Source organism: Lotus japonicus, chromosome 5, assembly GCF_012489685.1.
Source record: "Lotus japonicus ecotype B-129 chromosome 5, LjGifu_v1.2".
Classification (NCBI taxonomy): domain Eukaryota; kingdom Viridiplantae; phylum Streptophyta; class Magnoliopsida; order Fabales; family Fabaceae; genus Lotus; species Lotus japonicus.
This window is the reverse complement of record NC_080045.1, coordinates 7,376,966-7,392,134: the sequence shown is the minus strand read 5'-3', so window position 1 is coordinate 7,392,134 and position 15,169 is coordinate 7,376,966. Positions and strand designations below refer to the sequence as shown.

The following is a 15,169-nucleotide window of genomic DNA, read 5'->3' as shown; positions in this document are numbered from 1 at the left end:
CACTAATTCCTTTTATTTTTTGTGACGGATCTATATTCTTCACTAACAAAGAAAGTAAAAAAAAAAGTGTAACTACTAGCAGTTGTGATTTCATAAAAAAAAAAAAAAGTATCGTGGCAAAGTGGTGATTTATACTAACTTGATAATTAAAAAAAAAATTGCACTACTTTAGTAAACATTTGTAAAAACTACATCATGCATGTAAAAAACAATCGCTGAAAACTAACCACATGAGGCTTTGAATTGGTACTTTATTTTTTTTAGTTTCATTTTTCAAATTTTAAGCTTTGCGCTCTTGGAGTCAAGGGGCTTCAAGGTTGCTCAAATTTCATGTTCCACCATGTTTTTGTATCTTGAAAGCATGCTCCATCATATTCAATGAATAGCTTGTTGAGAAAAAATAACCAAATGCCCTAATAAAATACTCATATCAGATTATCAGGGAATGAATTGGAATCAACAGACATACCTGACTCCATTGGATATGTGATGATGAACTGGTTGTGGGTTATGATCTTACACAGACTAATCTCTTCCTCAATGGGTTCTCTCTCTACTGATGGGAATGGAGGAGATGAGTGACTTTTCAGATTAGCCTTGGGGACCAAACCCTATGATCTTTATATAGAAATCTAATTAGAGCCCCACTAACCCTAATTAGGTTTACTATTGGGGTGTTACACATTGCAAAGCCCATACCGCATATGATGTAAATTGGCTTAAGTGTAAATATTTTTATTTTAAAATACTTATTATTAGCTTAAGTGTAAATATCTTAATTTGTAAACCCACATATTAGGTTATTTAAAAATAACCCAACAATCTCCCACTTGGGTTACAAATTAATTCCAATGACAATTACACTTGACAACCTTAGGTGCGCACCAAACTTGCTAATAAAAAAAAAACATCATCTTTAATCAATCTGGTCCATCTCCTATACCAATATGACACCAAAGCGACCTTCGTTACATTTATCGTTACTAGATCCATCAATGATCACCATATCAAATATATTCAATGACATAGATAAGGTATGGATGTGTAACTGGAAATTACATGCAATGTGATCTTAATCATGCCTATTTCCAATTGGTCATTTATTCTTGAGTGAGATCAAATCTTAGTCTTTCAAACTTGATGTCAAACCACAATTGAAAGATTAAACATTCAGAGTAATACACATAATAAAACCATCAACTTAACTCTGCAGAAAACTGATCATACATAAAGTAATACAATAGTGTCAATGAATACTATCAATCATAGAAACAAACTCCCACTAAAACTGTATATTATCAATTATGACAACACCCATATGAGCAGTATACTCCTGAAAGACCTTGGGTGTCATACCTTTAGTAAGTGGGTCTGCTAGCATTGAGTTTGTTCCAATATGCTTAATAGACACTATTTTACTCTGAATTCTTTCATTAACAACTAGAAACTCAATGTCTATGTGTTTAGACTTTGAAGAGCTTCTATTGTTATTCGAATACATGACTGCGAATAAATTGTCACAATAAATCTTTAGTGGTCTTTCAACTTCATAAGAAAACACATACACACACAGCCTAGTGACAATATTTCGCAGCCATATCACATAATGGTTGCCTCATAACAAGCTATGCATTATACCGCCATAATGAAGAGAGCTACAAGTGTTAACTCAACATTTTTCCAAGATATAGCTTCTCCATATAGCATGTAAACACAACCAGAAGTGGATTATTTATTCCTTGGCAACCCGTAAGATCAGAGTTAGAATACCTAATGATCTCCAAATTTTCTAACTTCTGATATGCTCATGTAATCTTTTGTCTTTTGTAAGTACCTCATAATCTGTCTGGCTGCGTTTCAATGATCCAAACCGAGGTCACTTAGGTATCTGCCAAACATGCCTACTATGCACGCAGAATCTGAATGTGTACATACTTGAGCATACATGAGACTCCCAACAGCGGAAGCATAAGAAAACTTTTGCATCTTTCTTATCTCAAATTCATTTTTGGGGCATTTGATTGAGACTAAACTTGTCTCCTTTAGCAACAGGAGTGTCTCCTTATGTGCAATCTTTCACGTTGAATCTAGCAGTACCTTTTGATATAACTTGTTTGTGATAACCAAGAGCACCCCGAGATTCATCTCAGTGTATGTTAATTTCCAATACAAAAGAGGTGTTACCAAAAACTTTAATTTCAAAAACTTTATTAGAAAACCTCTTGGTTATGTGCAACAAGTTTATATCTCTACTAGTAAGTCATCAACATAGAGCCTTAGGAATCATAAAATCACTCCCACTGAACTTGTATAACACAATCATCAACTACATTGAACTCAAAACCTAAAGAGACAATGATTTGATAAAACTTGTGATACCATTGATGGGAAACCCTTAGTAATAAGATACACTATATATCTTTGAGGTTGTTGAGTTTGCTCTTTTGGAGGAACTTCTTTATCTCCACCCCCAAACAAAACATCATGTTTCCCATCTCAAAAGAAAAAGGACTTGTTTGCAAGGTTTCATTGGATGAAACAATTGTTTTTTCAGCATATATAATTTATCAATTAAGGAACCGGTCGCTACTAAAGTAGAATTAAGAGAAAATTAAATTTAACACTTCCAAAAAAAAAGGAATAACCACACTTGTCCAATGCATAAATAGAAACCAAATTATGTCTAAATGACGGGAAAAGAAAAAAAAACATAAGTCTTTCTCAATTCAATAAAACGACCAGGTTCAAAATAAGCTAAATATGCTAAATGCTTATACCGCAACTGCTTTGCCATCGCCCACATAGATGAATCTTTCAGCATCACTCGGCGGTCGGCTCCAAATGCAACCCTGCATAGAAACACTTGTGAGTAGCAGTACCAAAATCTACCCACCAAGTATTACTAGGTATAGAAGTCAAATTAACTTCATAAATAAACAAAGGTGAAAAATCCACCTTTCTTAACACGCCATGTGACGTACTTGGGACATTCCTTCTTCATATGCCCAGATTTCTGGCAAAAGAAGCATGTAACCACATTCTCCTTGTCCTTTTGTTTCTTGGGCTGCGAAGGTCCCGCTGCAGTATCCTTATCCTCAGTCCTTTTCCGCTTGAGACTATTTGAGGTAGTTGCAACATGAGCACTTTCTGTCATTTCACGCTTCAACCTATCATCTTCTTGCACACAATGTGAAATGAGCTCATTAAGAGTCCATTTATCCTTTTGAGTATTATAGCTAACTATAAACTGCCCATAGTGTGCGGGAAGAGATATAAGTACCAAATGCACAAGCAGATCATCAGACAGACCAAGCTCTTAAGTTTTGAAGCGATGTTAGACATCTCCATAATGTACTCCCTTATGTTTCCTTTTCCTTTGTACCTCATCTGGACAAGGTTAGCTAAAAGCTTGCTTGTCTCAGCCTTTTCGTTCTTTTCAAAATGTTTTTCAATTTCACCAAGGAAACCTTTTGCAGATACCTCATCAGATATACCGCCCCTGAATGCTTCTGGAACGCTGCGCTTTAGCATTAATAAACTTATACGATTAGAACGATCCCACTTCTCAAAGTTTGCCTTTTCATCAGCAGAACTTTTCTCCGTAAGAGAAGCAGGTTGTTCTTTCCTTATTGCATGGTCTAAATCCATGCAGCCGAGAACCAACAAAATGTTCTCTTTCCAGCTCTTAAAGTTTGTGCCGTTAAGCACAGGAAGTCCATTAATGTTGGTAGTGATATTAGCAGCAGAATTATTAACTGACAAATTTAAAACAAACAGATTACATAAGATCACTGAATAGAAATTCATGTCATAAAATATAAATTATTAAATACAATATAATAATCATGTAAGACATAAATTTCAATTAATTGTAGAGTGGTGACCCCATTTAAACAAGATACCTAGAACAACATTGATATTTAAGTCTTTGGATTGATAATCAATTTGCAAGTGGTACTCTCCTTGCAAAAATCAAATGCTGACAATAAATCCTGTCAAACGACAACCTTCCTTTAGGTCAGTGTGTCGTTCACATGGAAACTTTATAATTATCACACATCATTCCCGCATGTGTATTTGTTCTTTGGCCAATCAATGACCTTCCTTTTGGCCGATCATGGATCGCATAAACAAGAAACACACACATTCTTCTATCTCAAAATAAATAAAATCATTACAAAAGAGGTTACTTTTGCAACATTTTGTAGCAATTAATTTATTTAAAAATAGAGGACAATAGAATTAAGAATTCTATCACGGTAAAGGACCACACTCATAAATTCTTAAAAAATATAAATTGAATCAATTAACTATTTCAAAAGTATCAATTTTAGACTATCCCATACATATATAAAAGGAACGCATAATTATCATGAAACATGGAACTTTTGTAAAGGTAATAATTCCAGAACATAAACCTCTAGAAAATATCAATAAATCCAATAATTATGACACTAAATTCAAATCCTTATTCTGTTGAGAAAGTTACAAATCCTTATATGATATAACCCGAATTCTATTATCCATACACCTCAAAAATATTGGTTCCATATATATAATCTCTGTGATTGCATATTATTTCTGGAATGCAAACATAAATCTTTAAAGATCCAAGAATATAATAATATTCATCAAGTGCTGAAAGAATTTTGCCAGATTCCAATTAATTTGGATCTTTCCTCAAGTATGTATATGAAACACAAATCAACACTTACTGTATATGTATACAGTCCAACAGAAACAAGAAACATTGAATTCAAAATTCGCATATAGCTGGGATTATCAAAATTCAAACATACTACTTTTCATGGCAGTTTTTTTAATCCTTAGTAGTAGCCTTGGCCCGAGAACAACACCAACAATTTTTTTTTTTTTTTTCTAATGAAGGATGTAAACAAAAACTTGCCAAACGGTAAATCAACCCGGATAATAGCAGGAACGTGTGTGAGGGACATAAAAAATAGCCATACGCAGCCGCAAAAATCACTTAACATAGCATGCGTTTTTCGTCACCTCATCAAACATAAATCCTAATAATCTAACAAAGAGCATGACTCTGATACCACTTGTTGAGAAAAAATAACCAAATGCCCTAATAAAATACTCATGTCAGATTATCAGGGAATGAATTGGAATCAACAGACATACCTGACTCCATTGGATATGTGATGATGAACTGGTTGTGGGTTATGATCTTCCACAGACTAATCTCTTCCTCAATGGGTTCTCTCTCTACTGATGAGAATGGCGGAGATGAGTGGCTTTTCAGATTAGCCTTGGGGCCCAAACTCTATGATTTTTATATATAAATCTAATTAGAGCCCCATTAACCCTAATTAGGTTTACTATTGGGGTGTTACACATTGCGAAGCCCATACCGCATATGATGTAAATTGGGCTTCTTAATTAGATCACCCTATCAACCCAATACTTATTATTAGCTTAAGTGTAAATATCTTAATTTGTAAATCCACATATTAGGTTATTTAAAAAATAACCCAACATAGCTAATGTGCTCTCTTTCACTTCATTTATAAATAAAATGATATTCCCCATAAATCCTTATTTTTATTTTAGAAATTATGATTATCTTTCTCAAAAGTAATTTCATAATATGCATGTTTTTTGAAATCATAATATGCATGTTTAAAGTAACAATGAACATATTTTTTCTAAGGGGTTGTCTAAAGGCTTAATTACACTTCTGGTCCCGTCTATCATGGTTGTGTGATTTGACTCCCTCATGTTTAAAACGAGCGATTTTGATCCCTCAAGTTCTAATTTGTGAAAATTGTGTCCCTCCGTTAAATAACCGTCCAAATTTGGACGGAAGTTGCTCAGCTGGCATTCATTAATGGCGTGGCTATGCTAAGGACGCCACCTGGGTGCCACTTCAGTATATAAAAAATTAAAAATTAAAAAATTAAAAAATGAAATTAAAGATCTATCACGTTCTTCCTCAGCTTCTCCATACCTCTCATCTGTTCTTCATTTTTCAGAAGACACTAACATTTTTCAGAAGACCCAATCTCCATCATCAAACCCAAAACCCTCATCAAACCCAGAAAAAAAAAATCCAAAACTCAGAAATCCAAAATGAGACAAACTAGATTTACATCAATGTGAATTTCACTCTGCAAAATAGAAAAGAAAAAAACTAGTTGCTGGGTTTGATGATTAACAGACTCATGTTGGGATTTTGTTGTTTGATTTGGGTCGGATTCGAATGTGGGGGGTGTGGGTTTGTCACCGATGGGGCAAACCCAAATAGATCCATATCGATCCTTAAACCAAAGGCAAATCCTGGCTCTCTCCATCTCGTTTTTCGATCGCTCTCTCCCTCTTCCTTTCTTCTCTGTTTTTTGCTTTTCTCTCAAATCGTTCTCTCTTTCTCTTTGAGCGGCTGCCAATTTGTTCAGGGAAGAAAACAATTACAATTTTTGGGTGAAAAGCAGATCTGGGTCAAATAATTGGCCATTTGCATCCTTTCACCCGTGCTCTAGATAAATTGGGGTTAAAAATTGATTTTTTTTTTTCCAGTCAGATGAATGAAGATTGATTTTATTTAGTGTGATGAATGAAGAATATATCAAATGTGTGTCTAGAAAGTTGAGATTTCCATGATATGAAAAGCAATGGTTCAATGTATTCCTTTACTCGTTCCTTTCTGGATTTGTGTTTTTTTGTTCGTTTTTGGATTTGTTTTTTTTTGTTGATGTTGTAGATTGCTTGGAGATGGAGATGAAGATGGAGGAAGATTAGAGATTAATAATTTGATTAGGATTAAAATTAAATAAGTTAAGATTTTTAAATTTGGATGGTGGTGTAATTAGCAGATACACGTCATGGTGGTGTAAGTAATAGTGCCAGGTGGCAACTTCCGTCCAAATTTGGACGACTATTTAACTGAGGGACACAATTTTCACAAATTAGAACTTAAGGGATCAAAATCGCTCGTTTTAAACATGAGTGAGTCAAATCACACAATCATGATAGATCAGGGATCAAAAGTGCAATTAAGCCTTGTCTAAATGACCCATGATAAAATTTGGGTTAAATAACCCATCATCCAATCACATTGGAGATAAATGAGTTGGAAATAAATTAATAAATAAAATATGGAAATTCCAACTCACTTATCTCCAATGTGATTGGATGGTGGCTTATTTAACCCAAACTTTATCATGGGTTATTTAGACAACCCTTTTTCTAAACCTAAATATTTATGATTAAAAACTCCCTTTTCTTTCGTTGAAAAATACCAAAAGCAGTTTGACAAGATAGAATGCACCTTAATTCACTTATTTAGTGTCTAGAGTAAATTGAAGTAAATCTCATATCCATGTCTTTTTTTTTTAAAAGAGGTTGGCTTTGTTATAGGCAAAATCCAACTATAAGGAGCATAACGGGTGTCAGAACCCATTACAAAGTATAAATCAAGCACTAACCAAGTCAAGACTCAAGAGGTTAGATAACAGACCTATTCAATTCAGAACGTGTAACTGCCTACACTTTCTAATCCAAGAGATAGTCATTCCCTATTAAATTCCCATCCCCTGCAATAGCTTATGCCCAGTTTGAAAAACAACAGATAAATAGCTTCAAAGCCAGTCCCATGGTGATAAATATATAGCTTCAAATTAACAACCCTTTAGTCCCCGAGGATAGCTCATGTGGCAAGAGCTGGGGACATATGGGCTGGGAATGGAAAAGTCCAAGGTTCAATTCTTAGATAATGTAATTTAACTTTTCGATGTACCAAAAAAAAATTGACAACCCTTTTATTTAAGTTTCCCCTCGTTTGAATTCGATTTAGCAGTACTCGCCAAGCTAGGGAAAGCACATTTGGCATTGTTTTAATCTTCCACAGCTTTGCAAACATTTGATCCGCTGACCCACTAATGGAGCTACATCTGACACTTTGCCTGAATTATGAAGCTTACATTTTCTTGTAACCTATCTTCTCGGATCAAGAGTTAGGTCAATATTGAGAAATAAATTAATATTTTTGGTGATATAAATTACTATCGCAATTTGAATTGGATATGGTGAAAATCAAAGTTCTCCCATCAGGCATTGAAAAACTACTTTCAACCACATCCAGTTCCAATTATGCGATAGTAATTTATAGGTCGAACAAGTACTATCTACCACCGCGACCAGCACCTATCAAACATTGAAAAATATACAAATTATAATACAAAATCACTGAAAAGGATCATGCCCACATTGCTAGTGAAGACATCGATCCAGCTCCAAGGAAAAGCAAACAGTATGAAACTATCTGCAGCCTAAAGTCACAACGCATTCTCTTGCTAAGAAAATCCGCAGCTATTAAATCCACCAGAGCCATGTACACTAAGATCCCAGCTGAGAACGCGTCCAAGATGCCTTCTGTGATGAGTGCTCCAGGACTATGAGGGTTAAAATTAGAGGAAATAGCGGTTCCAATGGCAACACCCAATGGCGTTGTGAGTCCAAAAAAACAAGCCATTATGGTTGCTGATAATGTCTTGAATTGGGCTTCGGAGATGCACCCACCGAGTGCAAAACCTTCAAAGAATTGGTGGAAGGATAGTGCTGCAATTAGGGGCCTCATGGTACATGGGCTTTGAGAAACACCTAGGGATAGCCCAATTATTATGGAGTGTGATACAATCCCAAGTTCCAAAACCTGCATTTTAAGTCGACCAAAAAAAAAAGAAGTTGGACATCAGATTATTTCAAAAAAATTTAAAGAATGAAAAATGTTAATATAACACTCTTTTAAAGACACTCTTCAACTTTAGGGATGATAATGGGGCAGAATAGGTGCGGATAGTACTTCCCCGTACCTATCACGGTTAGCGAGAATTCATGCGGATAGCGGGTATCCTTGGATATTCTTGTGAATAATAACTATTGAAAATTTCATTATATTGATTTCACTCACTAAAATTGTTTTTTAATGATAAAATATAATATATTCCATCTTGAAAGGATAGGAAAATTATGATATAGTCTCTCTAATCCTTAATATAAGAATCAAACATCTACTTCACGTCCCTTAAGAAATCTAATTAATTTAGTTAATTGTATTAAAATTGTTCTCAAATTTTGTAAACTTTCCAAAATTACTTATGTCAACTTTTTAATTTCTATGCATTAAATAAGGGTATTCATGTCAAAACATAACTAATGCACCATAAACTGTGAGTTTGATATTCAAATCCAAGAAAAAATAACCATAAACAAAAAAGAAATCGGGCGATTCATCAGTAGGTTCCTTGCGTAAAAGAACGCAATCATCCTCGCCACAGGGAAGAACATTTAACAGGTGATCTTCGTTATTAGAGGTGGCGGGATTTATCTTTGTAAACCCTTGAGAAGATATTCGAAGCGAACTGATGCTTCCAAGGCTACCCCAGATGGAGCGCCAAAGACACTTATCTTCAACCAAATGCACGTTGGAACGCCATTCGGGTGAAGACAAATCTCCATTAGAGGAGAGAATAGAATCAACGGAGCCGGCGGGACCGGAATCCTCGTGAGTGGAGGGCGAGGATTGTATTACGATAACGGTGGGGGCAGAAACTTCCCCCTCCGTAGAAGGGGAAGTGAGCTCTAAGGAGGAAATGCTAAAATTTTGTGTCGACATGCTGGGTAATTTCATAAAAATAAAAAAGAAGATGAACAGGTCCAAACACAAAGAAAGAAGAAGACACAGTGTCAAGAAAAGAGAAAGGGGAAGGACTCACCGGAGGAAGAAGCGGAGGATTGAGTAAAGATAACGTCGGCGATGGGGGAGCACCGCGCAATGACGACGGCCGGAGTGAGCAAGGTTCACCAGAGAACAAAGAAGAGAGTGAAAGCTACGATGAAAAGTTTTTTTTTTCAGAGTAAAGGTTTTCAGAAAAGTGAAAAGTGAAAGGTGAAAAGGGTATTTATAGAAGAAAAAGGAAGAGAGAGAATGAGTGGGAAAGACTGCGAAGGGTCGTGGGATCGTGGGATCGTGGGATCGTGGGATTTGAAATTTGAAAAGGTATGAAACGAAAAGACATAACTCATCGAGACGCACAACTGCATTTATGGCAAATGATAACAAAATCCCGGAAAAGAAGGATACGTGCGTCAGTTGAAAAGACGTGATTGACAGGTGTGATAACGGCGATGTATCGACAAAGATAAAAAATGGCGACATATAAAGGAACATGAAAAGGCGAGAAAGCGACGACAGGCCCATGACTACAAAGGATGGCGATATACTGTAAAGACGTCTCGGCTCAAAGAACCTAAGTCTCATGTCACCTACACAAATGAAAGAACGGCGACACAATTATCAGAAGAACGAGGTAAATGACAAAGGCAGGCGACGAAGCAACGTATAAAGACATTTCGACTCAACTTACTTAAGCCTCATGTCTTCGGGGCATGTGGACGGGGCGGGACATAAGTATCCCTTATTCCCGCCCAAATCGAGCATTTAGATGAACGAAAGCAGCCATGGCGGGGTTTGTGGAACAACGTCGAAGCCCGCCCTTCTTTTGGATGGGTCCACGCGCCAGCTGGAAGAATTCCTTTAGTTTTGTCTTATATGTATAGAGGCTTGGGCCCCGATTGTCAGGCCCAAGTACAGAGAAAGTCCACGTTATGACCATTCCCTCTATAAAAGGAGAGGTCAACCCCTTGTAAAAAGCACCTTTCGAACATTTAATGAGAATATTCCTTTTGTGATATTTTTAGTACTCTGCTAGGGTTTACTTTCTGTCAGTTTCCGACGTCAGATCTCCCTAGTACGGAACAGTTCTTATATAAAAGACTAAGTTATACCCCCAGTTTGGTTCTTATATTAAAGACCAGAGGGAGTGCTCGCTATAATTAATATAAAGCAAATGTAATGAATATGCTGGTATCTGCGGGGCGGGTATACATTGTGATCTCCATGACCACCCGTGAGTACTCATTATCTACCCTTTGCGGGTATCCGTGGATACAAGAACTTTGTCATCCTTGTTCATCATGAGAAAACATGAATGCAAATGAAGAAATAGATAAACACAAAATTTCAACATTAGAAGTTTTAGACATGAGAAGATCACCGTCAAAAAATCTTCAAATACACTACCTTTAAATCCCTCGCTCACCCTTCTCTGTTCTTCCAAACGAGGATAGCAACCCCTCTCTCCTCAATCTCTTTTAACCCTTTCTATTCACGTGATTGATTTATTTTATAAAAAGTCAGCATATTTTTCAAATTGTTGGTCAATTTGTTGAATTTTTGAAGATTAAAACTTTTTTCCGTACTTGAAGGGTGCGCATGCTCAAAATTGTCACCAAATAGTTAAATACTATATAAGGTGTGCATTTAGGTAAACAATTTAATTAAACGCTTATGGCATAAACGTTTATCGCATAGGCGCTTAATCATAAGTTAATTTAAAAAACTTTTTTAAATAAGTTTAAAATAGATTATTGAAAAGTATAAGGTCTTTTTTATATGCTACTCTTAAGAGCTTATTAAAATAAGGTTAAAAAGTCATAGGATGTTTACATATGTCATCTCAAACCCTTAAATATGAGTTTATACTTTATATTATAAAATAAATTTAAATAGACTCTTTCAAACAGATCGTTAGTGTCTCAGGCCAACTAAATATATGACTTAAATAATTCTGACTAAATATATGACAATCAACATTTTTTTTAGAGTTAGGCATGGTCTGAATTATTAAAATAAAAGCAAGTTTAAGAATTGTTTAAGAATGATAATCAGTACGGAGTTAGAAAGTGTGTATGTGAAATGAAATTGATTCTATTTGACAACCCAACTTTCCCGTAGATCACTGATCACGGCTAGCCATCAGATTTTCCAAAAATTAAACTAAAATTTGTTGGGTGGAGGCATGAAGCATATCTACTTTGTGACCAAACAACAATGGACTAAAAATGATACTTGCACGTAATGAACGATGGATGATTGATAGTCAATCAGGAAAAAACCACATTAAAATATCATATAATTGAACGACGGCAACAAAAACAACTTGAATTATATTTTTCTAAAAAAGTACATGCAATTAGTAAAACTCAATAAAAAAACTGAAGCAAAGCACGCGTAGTGTCCTGAGTGTCATCTACGTTAAGCACTTTGAACTATTTGTTGTTTTTCTATTTGGTGGCATTCCAAAGTCAAAACCCATTTGACAATGGGAGCTACATCAGAGGTGCCTGCATTCAAGTGCATTTGGAAGGCTTGTGCCCCATCAAATGCAGTGCCTCTTACTATTATAAACTAACCAAAAGTCTCAACATGTAATACAAAATGAAGGGAATATTTAGTCAAAATTTAAAAAAATGAGTGTGTCGAACTTGAGTTTGAGTTTTTTTTAATTAAAAAGATAAATTTCACCATCCACGGATTGACCCTTGGACCTCCGCCACTCCAACTCATATCTCTCCTAACTCTTACACTTGAGCTACCACTCGACAGTAAAAATTTGAGTTTAGTTGAAAGTAGTTTAGTGTAACATAATATATCATAAAAACTGAATTTGCTTAATATTAAAAGAGGGATGTTTCATGTTTGTTACTTGTGCACTGAAAAAAAAAAAGGGAGTAAGTTACCTGTGAAACGACGACGTGGCGGACGCTAGAATCCACGTCATCACCACCTCCGAACGAGTGAGAGTGAACGTGGCCCCCACTGTGCGTTTCCTTTTCGCCACCGTGGCACAAATGGGAATGTCCATGGTGCGCCGCGTGAGCATGCACCCCCACAACGTGCATTCCCTCTTCCCTAACCACCTCCACAATCCCCTCCTCCTCCTCCTCCTCAGCGTCACCGCCACCGTCAACCACCCTCCCCCGCCCCTCACCACCACCACCCTGCCGCCGCTCATAATACTGAGTCGCCACAAAATCAACCAACAGAGTAAGCAACGCCGCCAGCATCGCGAAGAATCCCGTAAACGGAAACCGCGTCCACGTGTACCGCCGTAGACAAGGGTGGTTCAGCGCCTCCCACGAGTCCGTCAACATGTGAACGAACCCCGTCGCGAGAATCACCCCCGCCGCAAACGCCTTCGCCGCCGCAACAACCTCCCCGTCACGGCGCAGAAGCCGCCGGTGCTTCCCGACCAACGGAATCAAAATTCCCGCGAATCCCGCCACCAGAATCGCCGCCATGGCCACGAATTTCAGCGCCAAAGCCGTTGACTCGTCACGACACGCATCTGATTCGCTTCCTTCGCAGCTAGGGTTCGTCGTGAAATCATGTACAGATTCCAAAATTGATTCTATCAAAAATCAAAATCCAATATGAACAAAATCAATTATTTGAATAAAAATTGAAGATTAATTACAATAAAATTTACATTTTTTAATTTAATTTTGAGGGAGTGGAATGAAAGTAATAATCAAGTAAACAACATGAGCAGTAACATTTGAAATTCGTTCGACTTAGGCAATTTGATCGAACTGTGTGAATAAAGCTTTCGTGTATTTCTTTCTCATCACGATATGTATTCGTGTTGTTGTTCTAACCGTCAAAATCTTGATGAAATGAAATGAATGAAGCAAGTACCTGAAAAGAGACGAGATTTTGCGACGGCATGGTCGAGGCGTTGCAATAGCCAGAGATCCTGAAAGTGAAGAATAAGGTAATGATGTAGTAACGGATTAGAAACTGTTATAAGAAGTTAAAATTGAAAATGAAGAGAGGGAGGGACAAGAAGACAAGAAACCTCGAATAGAAACATGGGAAGATTTTAGATTGTGGAGTCAAAGGGATGCGTGTGTTTAAGGTTAATGGTATATATGCGGGGAACATGAATTTGAGGAAAAAGCACAAAAGCATGGGTATGTGGTGAAATGAAGTTGGAAGTGGTGAAGTGCTGGAGAATAATATAAAGAGTTTGAAGGGAAGGAAAAAAAGAAGAAGAGGAATAAAGTGTCGTCATAAGAGAGGTTATAAGAAAAAGAGGACAGAGAAGTGAGAGGAAGCGGTGGAGTGATGGATAGTACATTGCACATTTTGCAGTGAACAAGAGCATTGAATGTCGTCATTATTTCGCCACCCAGTATTTGTTTACTTATCAATCCTAATAATATAGTACTCGGGTTGAATATCTTTGTAGTCCTTACAAAATACTGAATAGTGAAGTATTACTATTACGGTATTACCTTAACAAAATTATTAGGAACGAATATGTCTCTTTTTAGTAGAGGTGTCAAGTACTCACAACAATAATTAGCCTCTTTGTCATGCGTGTTCACACTATGCTTTATTTGGCAGAGAAAAAAAAGATAGAGAAGATAGAAGATGAGTAAGTAAGGTTCATATAAGTTCTCTTTCTAGAGAAGAAATGTAATGATGACAAAACAATAAAGCTTCAATTAAAGAGAAGATCGTCATGAAGAATGACAAGGATGAATGCAAAGTAAGAATTGTCAAACCTCAAAGAGAAAATTCAACTGAAGCACGCAAAGCCAAGTGTCATATCCATTTAGGAGACGACTTTAAGACTGAAACGTCACACATTTTTCCGTTCGACGTGCTTAATAATCCAAACACCGTTATTTTGTAATGACGGATTTCAAATCATTAAGGCTATGTTTGGCACGTTTAGCTGAAAAGCTAGTTGATAGTTGAAAAGCTAGCTGAAAGCTGAAAGCTGATAAGCTAGCTGAAAACTGATAGCTGAAAAGCTACGTAATTTGAACAAAAGTGTTTGGTAAAACTAGTTGTTGAACAAGCTGAAATTGTAAAATGACATAAAAAGACATACTTGTATAATTTTTTTATATTTAACATTACTTTATTTTCACATTAATATCTATATGATATTAATATTAAAATTATTATAAATATTTTAATTTCACTCAAATTATTTATCATCTTAAAAATATAATATTAATTTTTACTTATTTAATTTTCTATATTTTTATTAAATTAAATAGAATAAAACAAATAATTTGTAATTTGTAATATAAAATTATTTATTTTATTCTTAAGTAGTAATTATTTATGTGCGGGAACGATGTACATATGAGACAAGTGTGATAACTGATAAATAAATAAGTTTTTTTTTTGTACATCGGAAAATGAGTAGGTAAATAGGTTTAGTAAAAAATATATAAGACTAAAGGTGAAATTTTGATAAAATAATAAGGATACAAATGAGAATATATT

General features: G+C 35.8%; 1 protein-coding gene across 1 annotated transcript; it reads right to left on the bottom strand.

The window, feature by feature from the left end:
- Nucleotides 1-7,779: 7,779 nt before the first annotated feature.
- Nucleotides 7,780-13,993, bottom strand: LOC130718336 (zinc transporter 4, chloroplastic-like). Its single transcript, XM_057568915.1, has 4 exons — nucleotides 13,722-13,993; nucleotides 13,562-13,619; nucleotides 12,604-13,274; nucleotides 7,780-8,674 (listed from the first exon to the last, which is right to left on the bottom strand). Exons 1-4 carry the CDS (start codon nucleotides 13,734-13,736, stop codon nucleotides 8,219-8,221), a joined length of 1,200 nt encoding a protein of 399 aa, XP_057424898.1. The 5' UTR covers nucleotides 13,737-13,993; the 3' UTR covers nucleotides 7,780-8,218.
- Between the last annotated feature and the right edge of the window lie 1,176 nt (nucleotides 13,994-15,169).